This window comes from Diachasmimorpha longicaudata, chromosome 1 (genome assembly GCF_034640455.1).
Source record: "Diachasmimorpha longicaudata isolate KC_UGA_2023 chromosome 1, iyDiaLong2, whole genome shotgun sequence".
Classification (NCBI taxonomy): domain Eukaryota; kingdom Metazoa; phylum Arthropoda; class Insecta; order Hymenoptera; family Braconidae; genus Diachasmimorpha; species Diachasmimorpha longicaudata.
The window spans coordinates 5,435,475-5,453,168 of NC_087225.1; the positions used below are offsets into that span (position 1 = coordinate 5,435,475).

The 17,694-nt window shown below is 40.2% G+C and overlaps 1 protein-coding gene across 5 annotated transcripts in view; it reads left to right on the top strand.

Annotated features, from left to right (window-relative positions):
* Positions 1-12,337, top strand: part of LOC135164544 (uncharacterized protein) — a 312,614-nt gene extending 300,277 nt beyond the window's left edge. For 2 of the 5 annotated variants that reach the window (XM_064125009.1, XM_064125002.1), the window contains 5 exons: positions 5,064-5,244; positions 5,445-5,574; positions 7,902-8,143; positions 9,283-9,463; positions 12,216-12,337. In XM_064125009.1, coding sequence (XP_063981079.1) covers positions 5,064-5,244; positions 5,445-5,574; positions 7,902-8,143; positions 9,283-9,463; positions 12,216-12,263 — 782 coding nt within the window. In that variant the 3' untranslated portion in view covers positions 12,264-12,337. The remainder of the gene's footprint in view (positions 1-5,063; positions 5,245-5,444; positions 5,575-7,901; positions 8,144-9,282; positions 9,464-12,215) is intronic. The other 3 variants (XM_064125017.1, XM_064125025.1, XM_064125034.1) reach the window with 2 other exon arrangements.
* Positions 12,338-17,694: the final 5,357 nt, after the last annotated feature.

The window sequence follows — 17,694 nt, forward strand, 5'->3', positions numbered from 1 at the left end:
GCGGTACACCGAGTGCCCTGGGCCATCGTGTGACAGTCATGCACACACATCGCGGCTATAGATGAACGAAAAAAAAAAAAAAAAATGTTACAAGCGCGTGCGGGGGAGGGGGCCATATCGGCCTGCCAGAGTGTGGAACGTGGACGCGCACCCAATGAAACGTCAACACGCGAAACTTTCAACGAACCCCCGAACGACCGCTGTCGACAGCACACCTATACCAAGTATATCTTCTCTCACCCCTCCCCACCCCTTCGCAACTCCTGTTCCATCGGCCCGGTTGCGTACCCCTCCTGTCGCCCTCACCCGGTCAATCGCCACAACACACCCTTCTGCTTTTCGTTTTCACATTCACTCTGTTTTCTGGCTAAAGGCCCTCACTCCCTCTGGGTTCCGCTTGTTGCGCCCCGACGATTCACCGGGCGAATTTTTTGATTGGCTGCCCGCATCACAACAGCCCGCGGCTACACCACCACATTTTCCAAGCGTGCATAGCAAATTGGCTAGAACTGCAACGCGCACTGTGGGAAAATTGATATTCCCTTAGGTATCAACTGCAAAACGTTTAAAGCATTATCGAATCTCTTTTGTAGTTCATGCTCTTGGTGTGCGAGAGGGAATGGAGGGGGGGAAGGGGGGGGGGTGAACGTAAAGGGCTCTGAATCATCTCTCTCCCTTGCTCTCAACCAACTTCGAACGTACACATCGTTCGCCAGAGCGTTACTAACTCACCTTTCTAGTTTACTCTCTCTTGTTCCAGCTTTTTATCTGCAACCGCTGTCGCTTCTTTCTGAGGGGTTTTTTTTTTTCATCCCCGCTCGTCCTCTTATACCATGTTTTTATCCCGTCGCCGCGGGAGCCTTTATTTTTGCGCGTCTCAGTTGTTTTTTTTTTCTCTCCCTTCCTTTTTTTTTTCATCAACTTTTCGATACAATAATGGAAAGTTGAGTTGTTTATTCAGTAGTTGAGGTGAAGGGAGTAGTCGAGGCACTTGGTTTATTGAGGATAAAGTGATCGGGGGTTGAGGTGAAGATAAAAGGCTACTCGATGGATATTGAGCTGGGGAAGGGTGAGGAGGGGGGAATAAAATAGGAAAAATGTTGAGATACCGGTGAAAATCCCAGAGATACGATTCTAAGCTGCGATAATTGTTCGCGTGACGACTGGTGGATATTCCATTGGAACAAAACAATTTTCGTGGTGAGGTTTGCGGATGGATCATGCTAGAGATACCATGTACAGGTATACAAGCTAGATGTGGTATTCAACCCCCTCTCTTACTCCCCCTCCCCCACCCCGCGAGCTCACAATGTGCAACGATGGTGCATTTGCATGAAATGGGTTGGTTGTTTTTTATTTTAAACCCTCGGTGGTGATGTTTTTTTTTTACATTCTCCCTTTCTCTCCATTTTTTTTCCACAACTCGACACGAAGCGTTCTTTTACTCTGCTCGACTTATCACGGACTATTATACATATAGAGGGTACATGGGCACGCCAGCCACAGTACAGGCTACCACTTTCATCCCCCCCCCTCCCCTCCCCTCACGGCCCGGCACCCTGCCCTCGCCGCCCTCTTCGTTATATTTTCATATACAGAAAGGAATAAGGGAGGAAAAATATTTTGGTAGCTGTTGGCATGCGGGGTCTCTCGCATTTACCTTGAAAATTATTGTAATTTTGCGGTAAGTTAATCAAGATGAAGTGAGATGGTGGCAATTGGGCTGCAGTTGAAAGTAAGAAAAAAAAAAAGAGTGGAGGAGGGCTGGAATAAAACGAGAAAAGGAAACGCCATGACTGCGTGTGAGGGAGAAAATGCACAAATGGATGAAGTAAAGAGAAAAGCCATGAGAAAAAAAACAAAATGGCGGGAGTAGGAGGGGGAGGGAGGGAAGAATAGAGCCGAGTCTCGACTAGACGCTGGCCCCCGAAGAAAAGGGAAACGAGAAAGCCATTGCGCACTGAAGAGAGGACAGAAGAAAAGGGCGAGTAGGTTGGAAATGGGCAAAGTTGCGAGAGGAGAGTGCGGCATTTGTAGCAGTCACTTGTGAGTAGTTACTAAGTGAGCTACCACCGCATAGAACGCCTGCATTTCGCCTTCTAGGCCAACCATTTTCACAGTCATCCTCATTCTATTCTCTCGGCTCCCTCTACATTCTGTTGTTTTTGCGCTAGGAAAATTTTGTAAATGACCGGAAAGAGGGGTGATGAGGGGGAAGAATAAGTCCGGTGAAAGGGAAGAGAAATAGCAATGAGGTGATTACGGTGTTTGTGAGGGTGGACCGTTGAAAAAAAATTGAAATTTAATGGATAGTTTCATCTTGATTTCTAGAGAATGAGGGTGTATGTGATTGTAGGAGGGGGGAGGGTGATGGAATTTTAAAAGAGTCCTCGTCTAAATGTTTCTCAGCAGGGAATACTTCGACAGAAATAATTCCTCGAATAAATTTTCAAAATTCTCCAACACCTCATTGAAATTCACCCAATAATTTTCACCCCCACAAAGGTCTCACCAGTCACGTGTCACTGGTTACATCACTGACGAAGCGAGGAGTAACACTACCGTATGCACACGATTCGAATAGACGGTATTGGGCCAGTTTTATTGAGGCCGCCAATCTATTAGGGGGTTGCAAGAATCGAGGGGGTGAGAGCTCGAATTTATGCCGAGACTACAAATCTTGGCTTGGCTCTCTACTCACGAGCTAAAGGATGGAGCCGCACCAGAGAAGAGGCAAAACCCACACACAGTCATCCCTTCCCTCACAACTCACCCCCTATATGTGTACCGTTCTCTCTCAGTCCCTCTCACTCGTGTTCACAAGTAAAATCCCGAGAGTGAAGCACGTACATTTGGTCTAGACTCGATTCTGGCAACTCATAGTACTTCTGCAGCTTTTACCCCGATCGATTACATACAATCGACGCAAACACTGCCATTATATATACCTCAAGCCCCAGTTTCATCTCCCATTGACCAAATCCTCCTAATTTCCCAGATGCAATAACGTGGAAAAAAATAATAATAAAAGATAACAGACAGCCGTGACATGCTCATCGTACCACCGAAAATTCCTGAATATTCGTGGTGAATATTCACAGTCGCCCGAGTCCCCGTCGTATCACCCAAATTCATCAAGGGTGAAATTCCCTTCTGATCGTCTCGCCAAAAGGGGTTCAACAGGTGCGGTAGCTCGGTTAGAGTTTACCCCCTTCCTCTCAACCCCCTCGCAACCAACTTTAACATTTTCAAGCTTGATTTACTCTGATCTTACCGTTTGAATTTATTAAAAATTTATACCCCGAGGATGTAAGCTATTAAGCATCCCCTCTCTTCCTCTCACCCACCACCAATTTTCAACTGCACAGGCTATTCCACGAATATTGTGTTACGACGTAATCGTACATTTTCTTCGAAGGGGAAATGGGATGCTTGTAAACATAAAGTTTGCGGATGGAGGTTTGACGAGACAGGATGAAGGGCCGATCGTAAAGTTGATACTTGTCTTGGGGCTATAACTGCGCATATATTTTTCTCTTTTCTTTAAAAAAAAAAAAAAAAAAATATACCCCACCAACAATCTTGCCGCCCACGAAAGCGGGTCAGATAAAATAAAAATTTACATTTTTCACGCTAGCCCTTATCGCGTGAGTCTCCGATAAAAGTTCTGCTCCACAGTGGCAAAAGAGGAAAGTTACATTATATGTGTGTATTGAGGGGAAAAATGTGGGGAATGAAAAATATGAGAGCAAAGTGTTAGTGGTTAATGATCGAGCTCGTAGTAATGGAAAGATGGATCATCTGGGGAGGGAACGATGGAGTTTTAGGGAGAAGGGGGGGATGATGAGATAGCGAGAGTGGAGAAAGCTGGGGTACAAGCGTGGAATGGAGAGGAAAAAAAAAAGGGAGAAATGTAACGCACCAACGTCTACGGAGGTTCTCTCGTTAAATTGATTTATTCGTCAAGGATACATGGTCACGCCATCTCCGCGACGTACTTAGCTATGCTATATTCCATAATACTTTTAACCCCTTGCCACCACTATCGCATTGTACACGGACCCACTCACAGATACAGGAGCACTCTGAATAGTTTTTCATTTTATTTCCATTTAGGGTGGGAATATAGCTGGGCAAATTACCGATACGGTATTTAGGATCACTCTGAACATTACGATGCTTATATATCATGCTTCTTACGCGTAATTACAGCGGATACTTTTATAGGTTTTGTAATAAAATTGGGTGATTTCCAGCGAGGATTTACGCATTGCCAGAGGGGAAGGGGTCACTGAAGAATTCAATGGTGATGGGGTAGTTTGAGGGGCTGGATGTGAATTGATGAATTGATCATGGAGGATATGGATTTGATGGAAGCATCGATGAGTATGAAATTTTGATGGGTCTTTTAGAAACAACCAGATTCTGGGAAAATTCGATGGCATTCGGACGCAGATTTGATTGGGGATAATGGATGGGAGATGGAGTATTCGAGATGATTAAAATTTCAAGTCTTCTGAAAGCTGGAAGTTTTTCTAATATTTTTTTTATTGGATAAACCAACTTATTGTGGTTAATAATGAATCATCACTGTCACCAGGAGTAGGATGCATACCGAAAATTATTAAAATTTCCCTCACATTTTCATCTCCATTAGAGAAAATATTTTCTCATTCTAAGTAAAACCTTTATTTCAACTGAGAAGACTGATGAACCTGTTCTGACCCTTCATTACAAAATTTGATCCTCGAATTCGAATTTTTAATCCTCCATTGACTTCCAAACATTTTCTGAAAAAATATCTCCCACAGAGGTTTAAGATTGGCTCTGGGGGAAATTTATTTCGTGAAGAGCTTTTTAGGTCACCAAACAGCTGTTCGGATTCCGCTTTAGACGATTCTCCAACGATTTTTGAATGTTATTCAACACCCGAGAAAAATTTCTAACTCAGCATTTCAGTTTATTTAAATGGCCCACTTGTGTGAGTGCAGGCAATCCAGAAAACTTATTTTTTCCCATGTAAAATCAAAAAGTAAATTGAAAAATCGTTCTTTTGATTTCAGCAAATGCCAAACCATTGACATTCGACGAGGTGTACAATCAGAGCAGCCCGACAAACTGTACGGTCTACTGCGGTGGCCTGACAAACGGACTCACCGAGGAACTGATGCAGAAAACCTTCTCAGCCTTTGGTTCTATCCAGGAGATTCGAGTCTTCAAGGACAAGGGTTACGCCTTCGTGAGGTAATGCACACAGACGAGGGAAAAAAACTCCCCAGTAGCTAACGAAGCCCACAGTTTTTCGTTCACAAGGAAGCACACTTTTTGTCTTCTCGTTTTTTTTTTTGCTCCACGGATTCTCCTCAATCAGAAAAAAAACCCACAAACGTTTGGCTACAGTTGCTCTAGCACTAACACTGGTGCATTTCTCCCTCGTTTTACAGATTTTCCACAAAAGAATCGGCAACACACGCCATCGTTGCGGTTCACAACACAGACATCAATGGTCAAACGGTCAAGTGTAGTTGGGGAAAGGAGAGTGGAGATCCAAATAATGCACAGCAAACGGGACAAGTGAGTTACAACAATCGTTATCATGCGGAGAAAAAATATGGAAATTTTTATCTACAATCGCAGAAAGAGTTGATATCGAAATTTAACCGAGTGGCATGTCTACGTTAAAGATACATGGAAACAAATTTTAGATAGAAATTAGTCCTCCAGGGGACAAAACGAGGGACGTAGGTTAGTTGTATCATAAAAAATAGTCTCCCAAGCTTAATTTTTCCAACAAAACTTGACCTAAAAAGTGGCTGATTGTCATTTCGTCCCACGTTTCGTCCTCTAGAAGTCTAATTTTTATCGAAATTTCATTCCGTGTATTTTATCAGAATTTTCGATAAGAGCATTGCAAATTTCTCATAAATAACTATTTTACTAAAATTTCAAGGAATTTTTCCATTAAAAACTATTCTAATTTCATGGCGAAATCAATATTTACCAAAAATGTTTGTTTTAGCTCAGGATAGTCTAGCCTTCTGTCCTTTTCTTTACCGTGTTCCATTTCCTGTGGCACCCTCACTGTTTGAAGAATTTTATCCTCTGAAAATTCATAAATCTCCTCATTCTTAAAATTACTGCAAAAAAATCGTAGATAATCAAACCAACTTATAGAAGAAAATTCTGAGCAAGTTGTGATTTTTCATATTCGAATCCATTTGAGAATGCGAGACCGGTGATTTCCCTGGTATTTTCTTCTCTGCGCACTCTTTATCGATTCATATGCCGGTGTTATTCTTTTCAATGAAAACCTAACGCCCCCATTCAAGAAAATTGTTATTGGCGTACGTCTTGTTGATATGCGTAGAAGCAATTTGGATGGGTGAGTTAGATCATGGGTTATGGGAAAGGGGCGTGTAAGTTGCTCTCTCAGGGTATTCCTCAGGAAGTTACCAAGAGGAGGTGAATTTCCAGCGTAGGAGGTTGAAACACATCCCCCACCATTTGAAATGCCCGTTTTCACAGTGAGAAGCACATTCTAGGTGTCTCACTCTGGCTTGCATGCTGGGTAGAATGGGTCCCTTAGCAATTAGCGCCGTTAAGACGAGTGGATATGTCCGATCTGGGAATAGTGAGAGCCATCCTCGTCATCCAACTATTTCCGCCTATCCGTCTAAAGCACAGTGACTCTCACTTTGCCCTCTGTGACGTTCTACTAATTGACCTGTACTCCCCGTGGACGGACGGTCGTCACTGGTGTTGTCCTATCAACAACCACAACCTAATTGATTGTGAACGGGATTAATAAATATTTATTGCAGTAGTTTCAATGGTTGTGATTATGCGGAGACAGAAATTTACATTTCAATTCATCGTCAAACTATAAGAAATTTTTTGGACAAAATAAAAAGGGAATTTTCTGAACAATTTACGTTGAAAGAAAATTTAGAGATGAATTGGTTACAAAGTCGGGAAAAAAATTACAGCCTAAAATACTCATGACAATCGAACATCTCACTATCTTACTATTTTTATATCGATAGATAGTAAATCCACAGTAAAATTTAATTTTACTGCCGATGAAGTTCTATTAACTGACCTTTAATTTAGTCTCTACGAACTCGTGGTTATAACCGGTGTTGTACTGTGAACAACCGCAACCAAATTGATTCTGTACCGCATTAATAAATATTTATTCCGCATTTTCACTAGTTGCGGTTGAATGGAGGGAAATGCGTGTTCTAATTTCGTGACAAAATTTGAATACAATTTTGGACAAATGCTCAAACCTAATTTCTCTCTAAAATTCGCTGTAGGAGTTCGAGAAATTTCATTTTTTCAAATGTCATTCTTCAAAATCAATAATAGTTAATTCTATCAGTGCACCATTTTCCTCTTTGGTACCTTCACGAATATAAAAATAAACAGTAATAATCATAGCCATTAGAATGAAGTTATATTCATATTACTTTAATTAACTGTAAGAATTCCTCAACTGGGACTATAATCTGCCTGTCGCTACTTCGATTTTCCTGACATATTTACGACAATGGCCATTCATTCTTTACAACTGTGTTAAAGGTACTCGCAATTTTTTTTTGTTTAACGATTCCTTAAAACCGTCTATTTCGTGAATATCATTTCAGCGAGACGGAAACCTAAAAATTTCAGATATGCACTTCAATAAATTATGACGAGTGGGAGAGCTTTTTGCCGGGTAGAATCGATCCAACAGTTTCTCAAACTGTTCTTTCTTGTCAGAAGCTATTCAGCAGTAAATTGCTAATGAAACCGAGGGACACAATACACCGACGATTACAGCATTTCTTCGGAATAATTGGCGAGTCACCAGTTTTGTAGCTCGTTCCTTGACAAATGTTTCTTCTTTTATTTTTCTTCAGCCACTGTCTTCAGCCACGTACCCTTACTACGCTGCTGCAGCGGCGCAGCTGGCCGCAGCCGCAGCCGGTGGTGTGGGTAGTGTAGGTGGTGTTGGTGGTGCTGGACAACTGTCATACTGGTATCCTCCCCAATCTTATCCTACGACTGCTGCAACGCAAATGCAAGCAGGTGGATTTCTTCAAGGGATGCAGGGCTACACATATGGACAATTTGCTGGCTATCAGCAGGCACAGTATATGGGGTAAGTTTATATTAATTATTATATTCAAAAATTCATAAAGCACCACATCAAACGCGCCGTGACAAAAAATTTCACTTTCCGACTTAGATATTCTTCCAAATAAGAGTTCAAAACAATTTTTTTAATGGAATTTTCCAACGTTTGTTTAACCAACGCAAATCTGATTTGCCAAATTATATTTTTCCCCACTGAGTGATCAATTTTTACTTCCTTGAAAGGGAATTTACCGATAACGTTCAAAATTTGCTACTTATATCCATTTTTTTCCTAATAAATTTAGGAGAAATTACTGTAGTGATACTTTTTCAAAAGATAATGACAGTTTATTTTCTATCAAAAAGGGTACAATTGATGTTAACACTATATCTTCACTATTTAATACACTTAACCCACTCTTTAGACACTTTCAAGTCCTTCTGACTGATCACTCAAAAACAAAACGTCTAAGTCCTAATCGTTTAACCACGCGTCTACCTTCTGTCGTTGCTTAAAACCAAGTCTGACCCTGTAGTCCAAAACCTGACTCTCTTCTCCTCCTTGGAGTGGGCCCTAATGGCGTCACGTGGTCCTAGCATCCCTGGACCTCGCTGGCTGCAAAGTATTTGCGCCTGTCACATTTATCGCCTGTTATTTCTATCGTACAGCCTTGCATCCCTCTACCAATCTATGTCTATTTGCGGAATTTCCCCACAAATAGCACCTACATGAAGACTACAATATAATCGTATAGTCTTACATCTTATCCTAGTACTATTTTAATTAAATATCGTGGACATCTGTCTATCATTTTCAACAGACTACCATTTTCCACTGGGAATTTTCCCATAATTTTTCCCAATACTACACTACACTGAGAAAAAAAATATTTTTGTCACATACTCATGTATTTGAAAGACGTATTTAATTTTCAAAAATGATATTTCTTGGGTTGAGTCATTCCCAAAGGAACCTAATTCATCTTTGAAATGTGTAATTTCGAAAATGGATCTAAATTCCGTATAAATTAGCTCCTGTTTTATGAAATTCTCCCTGAGACATCGGATCGAATTCTCTGTCACTCACCACCTACTGTACACACAATTACCAATTCCAATCCAATATTATGTTTAACATACGAATTGTAATCGATCGATCAACAGAATGGGTATGGGTGTTCATGCGGCGGGCACAGCAGCAGGATGGGGCCAGGGTTTACCCGGTGGACCTCAGTTACCGCCTCACCATGCAACGACAGTGACGGCGCCTCCTGGTGTACAAACTGCCCCACCACCCCCACCACCACCAGCACAAATGATGGCCTATCCTATGCAACAATTTCAGGTAATATCATGACCCCTCATTGTCATCACTGTGCTTCGTTTGCTTGGCTCTATGGATAGATTGGTCTTGCATTGTCAACATCATTTTTTAACTGTTCAGATGCATAAAACTGACCACAAAAAAATTAAAAGGGTGAATCAACATTTGTTGAAGATTAAAAATATTTTTTCGAGAGTATTCCAACCCTTTTCACGTAGGCAAAGAGATGATTCCAATGCATGGATGATTTATTCTTTTTGAGTTGGAAAAAATTTCATACAGACATCCAGTCCACTCAGAGGAGAATTCAATAGAAGTTTTTTTTCTATTCATTTTTCACCGATTCCAGTCAAAAATACTTTCAATGGAAGAAGTTTTTCCAAGTGAAAATATACAATAGTAAACATTGAATAGAATTGAAATCTTGAATTCTGTTTTTTTCTATATAATGAACCCAGGTGACATTACTTCCACACGAGTTATTAATGTTGAATTCATAGAAATAAACGCAGCAGCAGAAATAATTTTTTAAATTAAGGAAATTTATACTGAGGAATCATTCTAAAAGGATCTCAACATAGTAAGATGTAGATGGACGGAAAATTTGGATAAAAATTACCCTACCGGTATTATTTTTATATAATATCTTGTGTATTAAACAATTCTATTCAATAGAACGTGAGAAAGAAGCTAATAGAATGTTCAATCGAAGCCAGTGGAAATTCAATAGAATTCTCACGCGAATGGACCTGGGTTTTCTATGAAGTTTTCTCATAGATGTCTAAACATGGTTATTTCAACCGCTCAACAAAGACGAATAAAATGTTCTCGAAGGAACTATGAAATACCCTAAAAAGAACTTGGATTTTTCATTTCCTGCATTCTCTTAAGAGTATCCCTACGTAAATCCCAATATTCAAATATATTAAATTATTTCGTTTAAAGTACTCAACGAAAGGGCATCCCAAAGCCAGTTGAACAAAACAACTAGAATATCCCAGTACCTGTGCTCGATTTTTCTATGAAATATTCTCGCACTTAAACTCAATTATTTTTGCTTTAGTCCAGCATAACGTAAAAAACCTCCTAAAAGTAACAAAATACTCTCGAAAAAATGTCGAATTCCCTTATCATCTACCACATCTCCATAAAACACACTTCCGTCTCAATGTCAATCATTACCCAAGCGATCCTCCATAAAAATACTCGAAAACGTAAGAAAATCCTTGAATAAAATTCTCTTCCCCTCTCGGCTTAAGAAATTGCCTTTCTTTATTACTCTCTTCGTCCTCATACCCAGGAATTATTCTACCATTCTGGACCCAAGACATGTTGTCCGGACAATGAGCCTGCACTTCACTCTGTACAACTAATTTTGATTAACTCCATTGAATGTACAAGCTAGTTCACCCGAATATATCCCTGCACGCAGCAACAAAAGCATGCAATAATCATCTCAAGGACTCACTCCCAGTCGAATTGTTATGCACTGTATTGCCCGGTGTTATGGAAAAGCAGTTGGAATTGTCAACGAGAAGCTTCGACTTTACCGGGAGGAAACCTAATGGTGGAGTGAGGGGGTGGGAGAGGGATTGGACGAATTGAGATTTCTATATGGTGGTATTTCGGGTTCACAGACACGCTGATTGCTGCCACTGCCAGTGCACGAGAACTGCCTTGTCGTTACTATCGAATGTGTCGATGCTGTACTGCATACCCCTTCACCCCTGCATCCCTCACAGTTCCTCGAATCACCCTCCTCATCCTGTTCCCCTTCGTCCCCCCCACCCACCCCCCTCTCAGGCTGTCTTCACTCTATGCCACTAGTTCGCTGTATAACAGCACCGTATATTCGCCTACGTTGGCTCATTCTCGAAGCACGTCTCGACCACTAAGAAGGTCGGAAAATGCAATCGATCTAAAGACGAATTGAATTTACTGTGTGGCTGGTGTGACTCGAGATTGATCGAACGTTTCTGGTGAATAGCACCATGGTATAATGCTTAAAATGTGTAGAATATTGGGTAGATGGATATCCACGGTGAAAAAATTATCCTCGAATTGAGAATATTGTTGGGAAACTGTTCATCTTGGCAACTTGGATAGTTGATTCGGAAAGAAAAATTTTTAATACTAATTACCCCACGGTTTCGTAAAGGCATATCGTGGGCCATGAATACATTATTTTTATTCTGAAATTTTTTTTAATTAATATATGAGGATCAGATTTTATCTCAAGTTTTAGAATTTTAGAGAAATTTTATCCTGCACGGATTTTTTTGTTTTTAAAGTACATGTTTGCTCCATAATCTGTATATACGTTTGGCAACAACAATTTTTCCCTCGGTGCATGGATTGTCAATGAAGTAAAATTTAATGATAATCTGTCCCTTCGGCTAAAAGCTTTTCAGTTACGTTATTCCTTCATTCACATTCTTCTGAAATTTTTAAGAGGAATTATTGAGGATTACCAGTAACTTATTGATAGCTCATTATTACTTCATTTAATCGATATTCCATATCCACCGTCCGAAGGCGAGTAGACAGCGAATATTCTTTAAAAATTGCAAAATTTTTCAAATGAAAATCGTATAAATAGTGGAAAGGTTTACGTATGCAGAAGCCGTCAGAGCGATATTAACATTCATTGGTAAGACAATGACAAAATTTAGGTACAAAATTGGTTAAACAAACAATATTCTCATATCGGGGATAATAAATTTCCGTGTTCTGTTTGATTCTTCGCATCCAACGTAGATTGTGATTGAAAAAGGGACATGAGCAAGAGAGGACGTATGACCTGCCTCGAAACCTGAACTAATAGACTAATTTGCCTTCTCATGAGAAAAACAAATCGGACACAAGACTTAACCATTCGTTTGTGTGTTCAAATCGTAAAGTGTGTTCTTGGTTGCGGTCCAGCTAGCGGATGAGGACTGGCTGACGCCTAGCCTCCTAGTGTGATGGTAAGCAAGCACCCCTCACCAACAGGAACAAACGTTAACGCCACTACCATAGCCACCAATGATACCCTAACTAGTATCACGCGGATCGGCACAACCAAGTATGTGACATCAAGAGCCACGAGAGAACGCGACAGAGGTGGAGGAGCTGGAGGAGGAGGAGGTGGAGGAGGAGGAGCTGCTGGAGATGGCGGAGGAGGTACACCAGGTGGGAGGTCCTGTGGAGATACCTACCATTATCGATCAACCCGACATCCGAGATAGAATGGAGTGATAGAATTAATCATAAGAGATGTAATAAAACATGAGCAAATCCACAGGAGAAAAAAAATAACCAACGGCCAACCTCCTCCCTATCCTTGCATTCTCAAATTCCACAGGCGTCGTAATCAAATCAGTAACAGATGAATATATATATGAAACTGAACGGTTTGTGCTGCGGTTGGGTTTTAGCCTCGTGTGTGATAACGAACAAATGATATGTATGTAGAACAAGATACTCCTGCGTAAATTTATATCGCTTAAACGTGATACACGGCATTCTCACTCTGCTCATCTTCATTCATTCTCTCTGGCAAATACCGCACCACAAATGCGGAATATATTTTTCATTTTTCTTTTGTGAAATGTATAGATTTCGAAACTGATATCGGAGAATTTCGGTCTCAATTCAAGGATCGAGAGAGAATTGTGCTGAACAAATCGCTTCTTCTGCCGTCGAAAAATCAGAATCTAATGACATGCATCGGAAAAGTCCAAACGTTAATTGAATTTTACTACAATTTGGGTTCGTCATAAATATTGAAATTTCGATTCCACCCTCGAGAAATCGTAAATTATAATCTTAACATAAACGTATTTTACAATTTACTGTTGAAATGATTTTATCGTTCGTTTAGATTTTTCTGTTTCGTTGGAAAACGTCTGCGATTTTCATGAATTGAAAATAATTGTCTCGAGGGAAAAATGCAATGTCTTTTTATTCAAATTAACCCGCTATTTCTCAATTCACGAGAATATTTTTTCTTGTGTGACTGCCGCGGAGATATCAAGACGACAAAAAGGTTAATTCTAGGCTCGTTAGAGAACTCCTAGTTTCACGTCTGATTTTCCACGTTAATGAAATTTAATTAAAATTTATTACACCTCCGTAACGATTCTGGTAATTCGTCTCTCCGGACGGGTTATTCCTCTAGTTTTTCCGCAATTCTCTCGGCCTTGAAGAAGAAAATAGGGATGAAGAGTGGAGCGCCGCTTGGTGCGGCAATTTTCCCCAAGTGAAACCGTTATTTTTGTATAGATCGTTTGTACATCGATGGGGCCCATTGAGAAAGATGAAGATAAAGAAACTGTGCATTAATTGTACCAGAGGCCAATTTTCTCGACAATGTGGAGATAATGCGGGCTCGTCAGTAACTGCAATCGCTCCGATCTGTCCCTCCCCCCCTCCCAAATCCTCTCTTGGACTGGGATTGATGCTTTAAATTAATCGACACGAAATAATTTATGTGTTGAGTCCCGCAGGGTACTTGTGATCATGCGTATGCGCACAATTTGACGGAATTATTCAAGTTGGGAGGCTTTTACTTCGAAGATAAGCTCAGAGAAAAAATTACTTTTGACACAGATTTATGCGGGAAAATATTCTCTTGTTAATTTTAAAGCTCGTAAAATCACCTGATAAATCATTTTATTTTCAGACTGAGGGTAAAAATAATTTATAAAAAGATGAAATTACGTTTCCGAGAAAATGTTCAAGCAATTTAATGTCAAGGATTTAAAAATTCAGGGAACTTGTTGCCTAAATTTTCGAATGATTGAATTATTTTTTAATCAGCTGGTCTTTAAAATCAAAATTCCACGAGATTGAAATACCATTGATACCAAGAGATTTCCCGATTCTCAAAATTGACAAGAGACCTCTCGTCCCATAGAAATTATCCTCATCAAAAGTAACTATTTATCTCAGTGTATCTTAAAACGCAACTTACAAATTCGCGCTGAGAGATTATTAAGAAATTACTCGTGAAAACTGAGAAAAAAACAGTCCAACGTAGATAGGTAGGTATATAATACACATATTAATATAATGTCAAGATACATATTATATTGATGCATACGAGTCCATTCGCGGAATCAAAAGAGGCGTAGTAGTTTAGACCGAAGTGTTGGGAGAGAAAAATGTTTTAAATAATATTCGTTGCGTGCGCGTGTAACAGTTGCCCGGTCGTAATTTTAACAGCCGTCACTTGGTTTTTTAATCAATTTCTTACCCGCGTTTTTGAATTGTTTGAGGGAAGATTATTGTTCAGAGGTAGGGGAAAATTTACAAGAGTGTTGACGAGACGTACTTGAAGCGTGTGAACTTGGTGAGAGGGCTAGAGAAATCTTCTGATAAAAATTCTACTGCAGACACCGGCCGAAATGCCAATCCCTCAATTACATAAAAACCGAATGCTCTCGAAACAAATCCCCAGATGATCGAAACAAATCTCCAGAAATTACTGAAGCATTCACATTTTAACCAATACCAATACAATCTCCAGTGTCAGCACTAAAAATTTTGTCAGAAATTTCTCTTTATGTTGTATAGAACTGTTGAAATATACATCGAATTAATAGTGTACAAGTTATTTGCCATTTTAATTCACAATTCGTTGAACTCATGAATAGAATTTTCATTTGATTCCAGTATCTCCGCAGCTTTGATCTGTTTTCCCCCTCGTCTGTCCCCAATGTACTTTGCGTGATTAACGATTGAGGTAGAACTAAAAGCGGAATCGTGGATGTGGGGCTGAGAGGGCTGGACGAGGGTGAGACAGCGGCGGAGGGCGGGGGGAGAGGGAGAGAGAGAGAGAGAGGGGCGAGTGGTCGTTGTCGATTTATCGTAATCGAAATACACTCCGCGATGATTGCTTCCCGAGTCACCGGTGTGTTCGATACCCATGTCGATTGCGTGTGACGCGTGAGTAGGAAATGAGGGAACTAACCCATTCGACAGCCATGCCCGGCTCATCGACATCGGTGAAATACAGTTAGTGAATTGTGGCCCCGGACACACGAATACTCCCGGTACACTCTCTGATTTCCTCATTGGCGAACTTGTTATATTGTAACATTCAATTAAACTGTATTTGATTTGTAAATGCTTCGGGGGATGGAATGCAGATGAATGGAGGAAAAAAGTTTTTGGGGAATATTGCATTACGTGAATGTGGGGCATAATGGATTTTTAGGGGTGGTTAAAATATTGGACGAGGCGAATCAATGAAAGGGAGGTATAGTGCCGGGGAGCTGGAGATTTTGAGGTTTGTGAGGGAAACTCCTTGATTTGGGTCATTTTTCTTTGTGTGAAGGTCCTCAGTCTGGGAACTGTTGGGTAAAAGATTGAAATTTTTGATGATAATGTTTTGGGAAATGATTGGTAATTTACGTTGATGGGGCAATCGAGTCGAAAATGGTTCTAGGAATTTTCGATTTCTAGACCCATATGTCATCAATAAACGTTGAAAGTAGGAGTGATTGAAACAAAAATCAGAAGAGACTTTTTACTTTTTGATATTAACTCCTTACATTAAATTTCTCTTAAAAAAGGAACATGAATAGTGGATAATAATTCAAAAATTTATTGTTTTTTTTACTGAATTGACGATCTCCAATTTTTTTGGCACATCAACTAACAAATGCCGGTTTTAAGTATAGAAAAACATGCAAAAATCGCTCTGAAGTGATAACTCATGGAGTGTATGTCGAATTAAAAACAAAAAAACCAATAGTTCACCAACTTTATCTGACATTTTGGAGGCTACTAGTCTCAATTTTCGTTTTAATTTAAACCATTTCCTCTAGCTCCCCCGAAAATTCCACGATTCATGATATTTGACCCGGTGATTTTTAATTTTTCCTCTCCCCTTCGATTTTCAAAACCAGTTGATTGTGGAAATTCACGATGAAACCAGCAATTTTTTACCACTACCCCATTCCACCCCAGGATAACGTTCTCGATTGCAATATTCCCCACATTTTCCCCACTATCTCAGAAAAATTGAATGAATAATCGCCGTAAACTGAAGAAAGCAAAAACGAAAAATCACCGACAATTACAACCCTCCCAAAACCGTAAAAAGCACATTAAAAAATTCAAAACTCATTTGTGGAATTCATCAACTGCGCGTACTAAAACCGCGTCGCCTTAATAAGGTCACAAAAAGTGCAACGTGAAATGCAAAAAGAATCAAGGGAAATGGAAACTATAACCGACAAATATTCATCACCACAGCTAATCCAAAATAAAATTGAACAAAAAAAAATCTAAAAAATTGATGAATTGACGTGTGGCTCAGTCGATGGCTGTACACGAGTGCCGGTGTATAACTATTGCGAGCAGGCGTATTTTACACTAAGTAAACATACGTGATAGGCTAGTGGTAGGGTATGACGTGGCTCAATGTTGAGTGTGCGTCAATAAACAAAAAAAAAACGTGGAAAAATGCAAAAAAATCCCCCCTCCCGGAGCAAAAAATTGAGAATGCAAACGAAGTTTGTCCGTGTACCACGGATAAACATTATAAAATGGTGTATATAATTAGTTAGGAGAATAAAATATATATTATAGGAGAAATTTTTTAAAAAAGCGGCAATGGATGCAAAAATTCCGAGAATATTTCAGTTGCGAGTCAAGAGTGTTGAGGAAAAAAGTGAGAGAAATTTTAGCCGCTCAGTTGTGTATCAATCTGCAAACACCTGTCTCCGCTGGTGTACGAATAACTATTTTCTATTTGCCATCTGAGACGGGAATAGCTAACGGGGAATGAGATTATACGGAGAATTCGAGAATCAGGCTATTGCAATAATCGAGAGAGCGTAGTCGAAATTATTGTGCTTGCTTTGCGCCACTCTCTCGTTTTCACTCGTTCCCGTCGGCAAGTGCTCTCACCCCCTACCATCCACTTATCGCTCCCTCCCTCCCTTCCCCCTTTTCACCCCCTTTCCACACAATCCCCAAACATACCCACTGCTCCACTTGGAATTTTGCACGCTTTTAAGAAATAGGAAATCGATTCCCCTCGCGCTACAAATTACTGGGACTCATAGCACTCTCGACTCGCCTCTTAGACTTTTCGAGGAAGGTAGAGCCCCCCGGACGTCTACCTCCCTCCTCCTCCCCCCCACCCACCAATGTTCATTTATTTTGTTCTGAACCCAACAATTGCGGGGACATTTTAATCCTGAACGAAGAAATTGAAAGAGATGGAAAACAGTTGATAGAAAAACGATTTTAAAAAATAC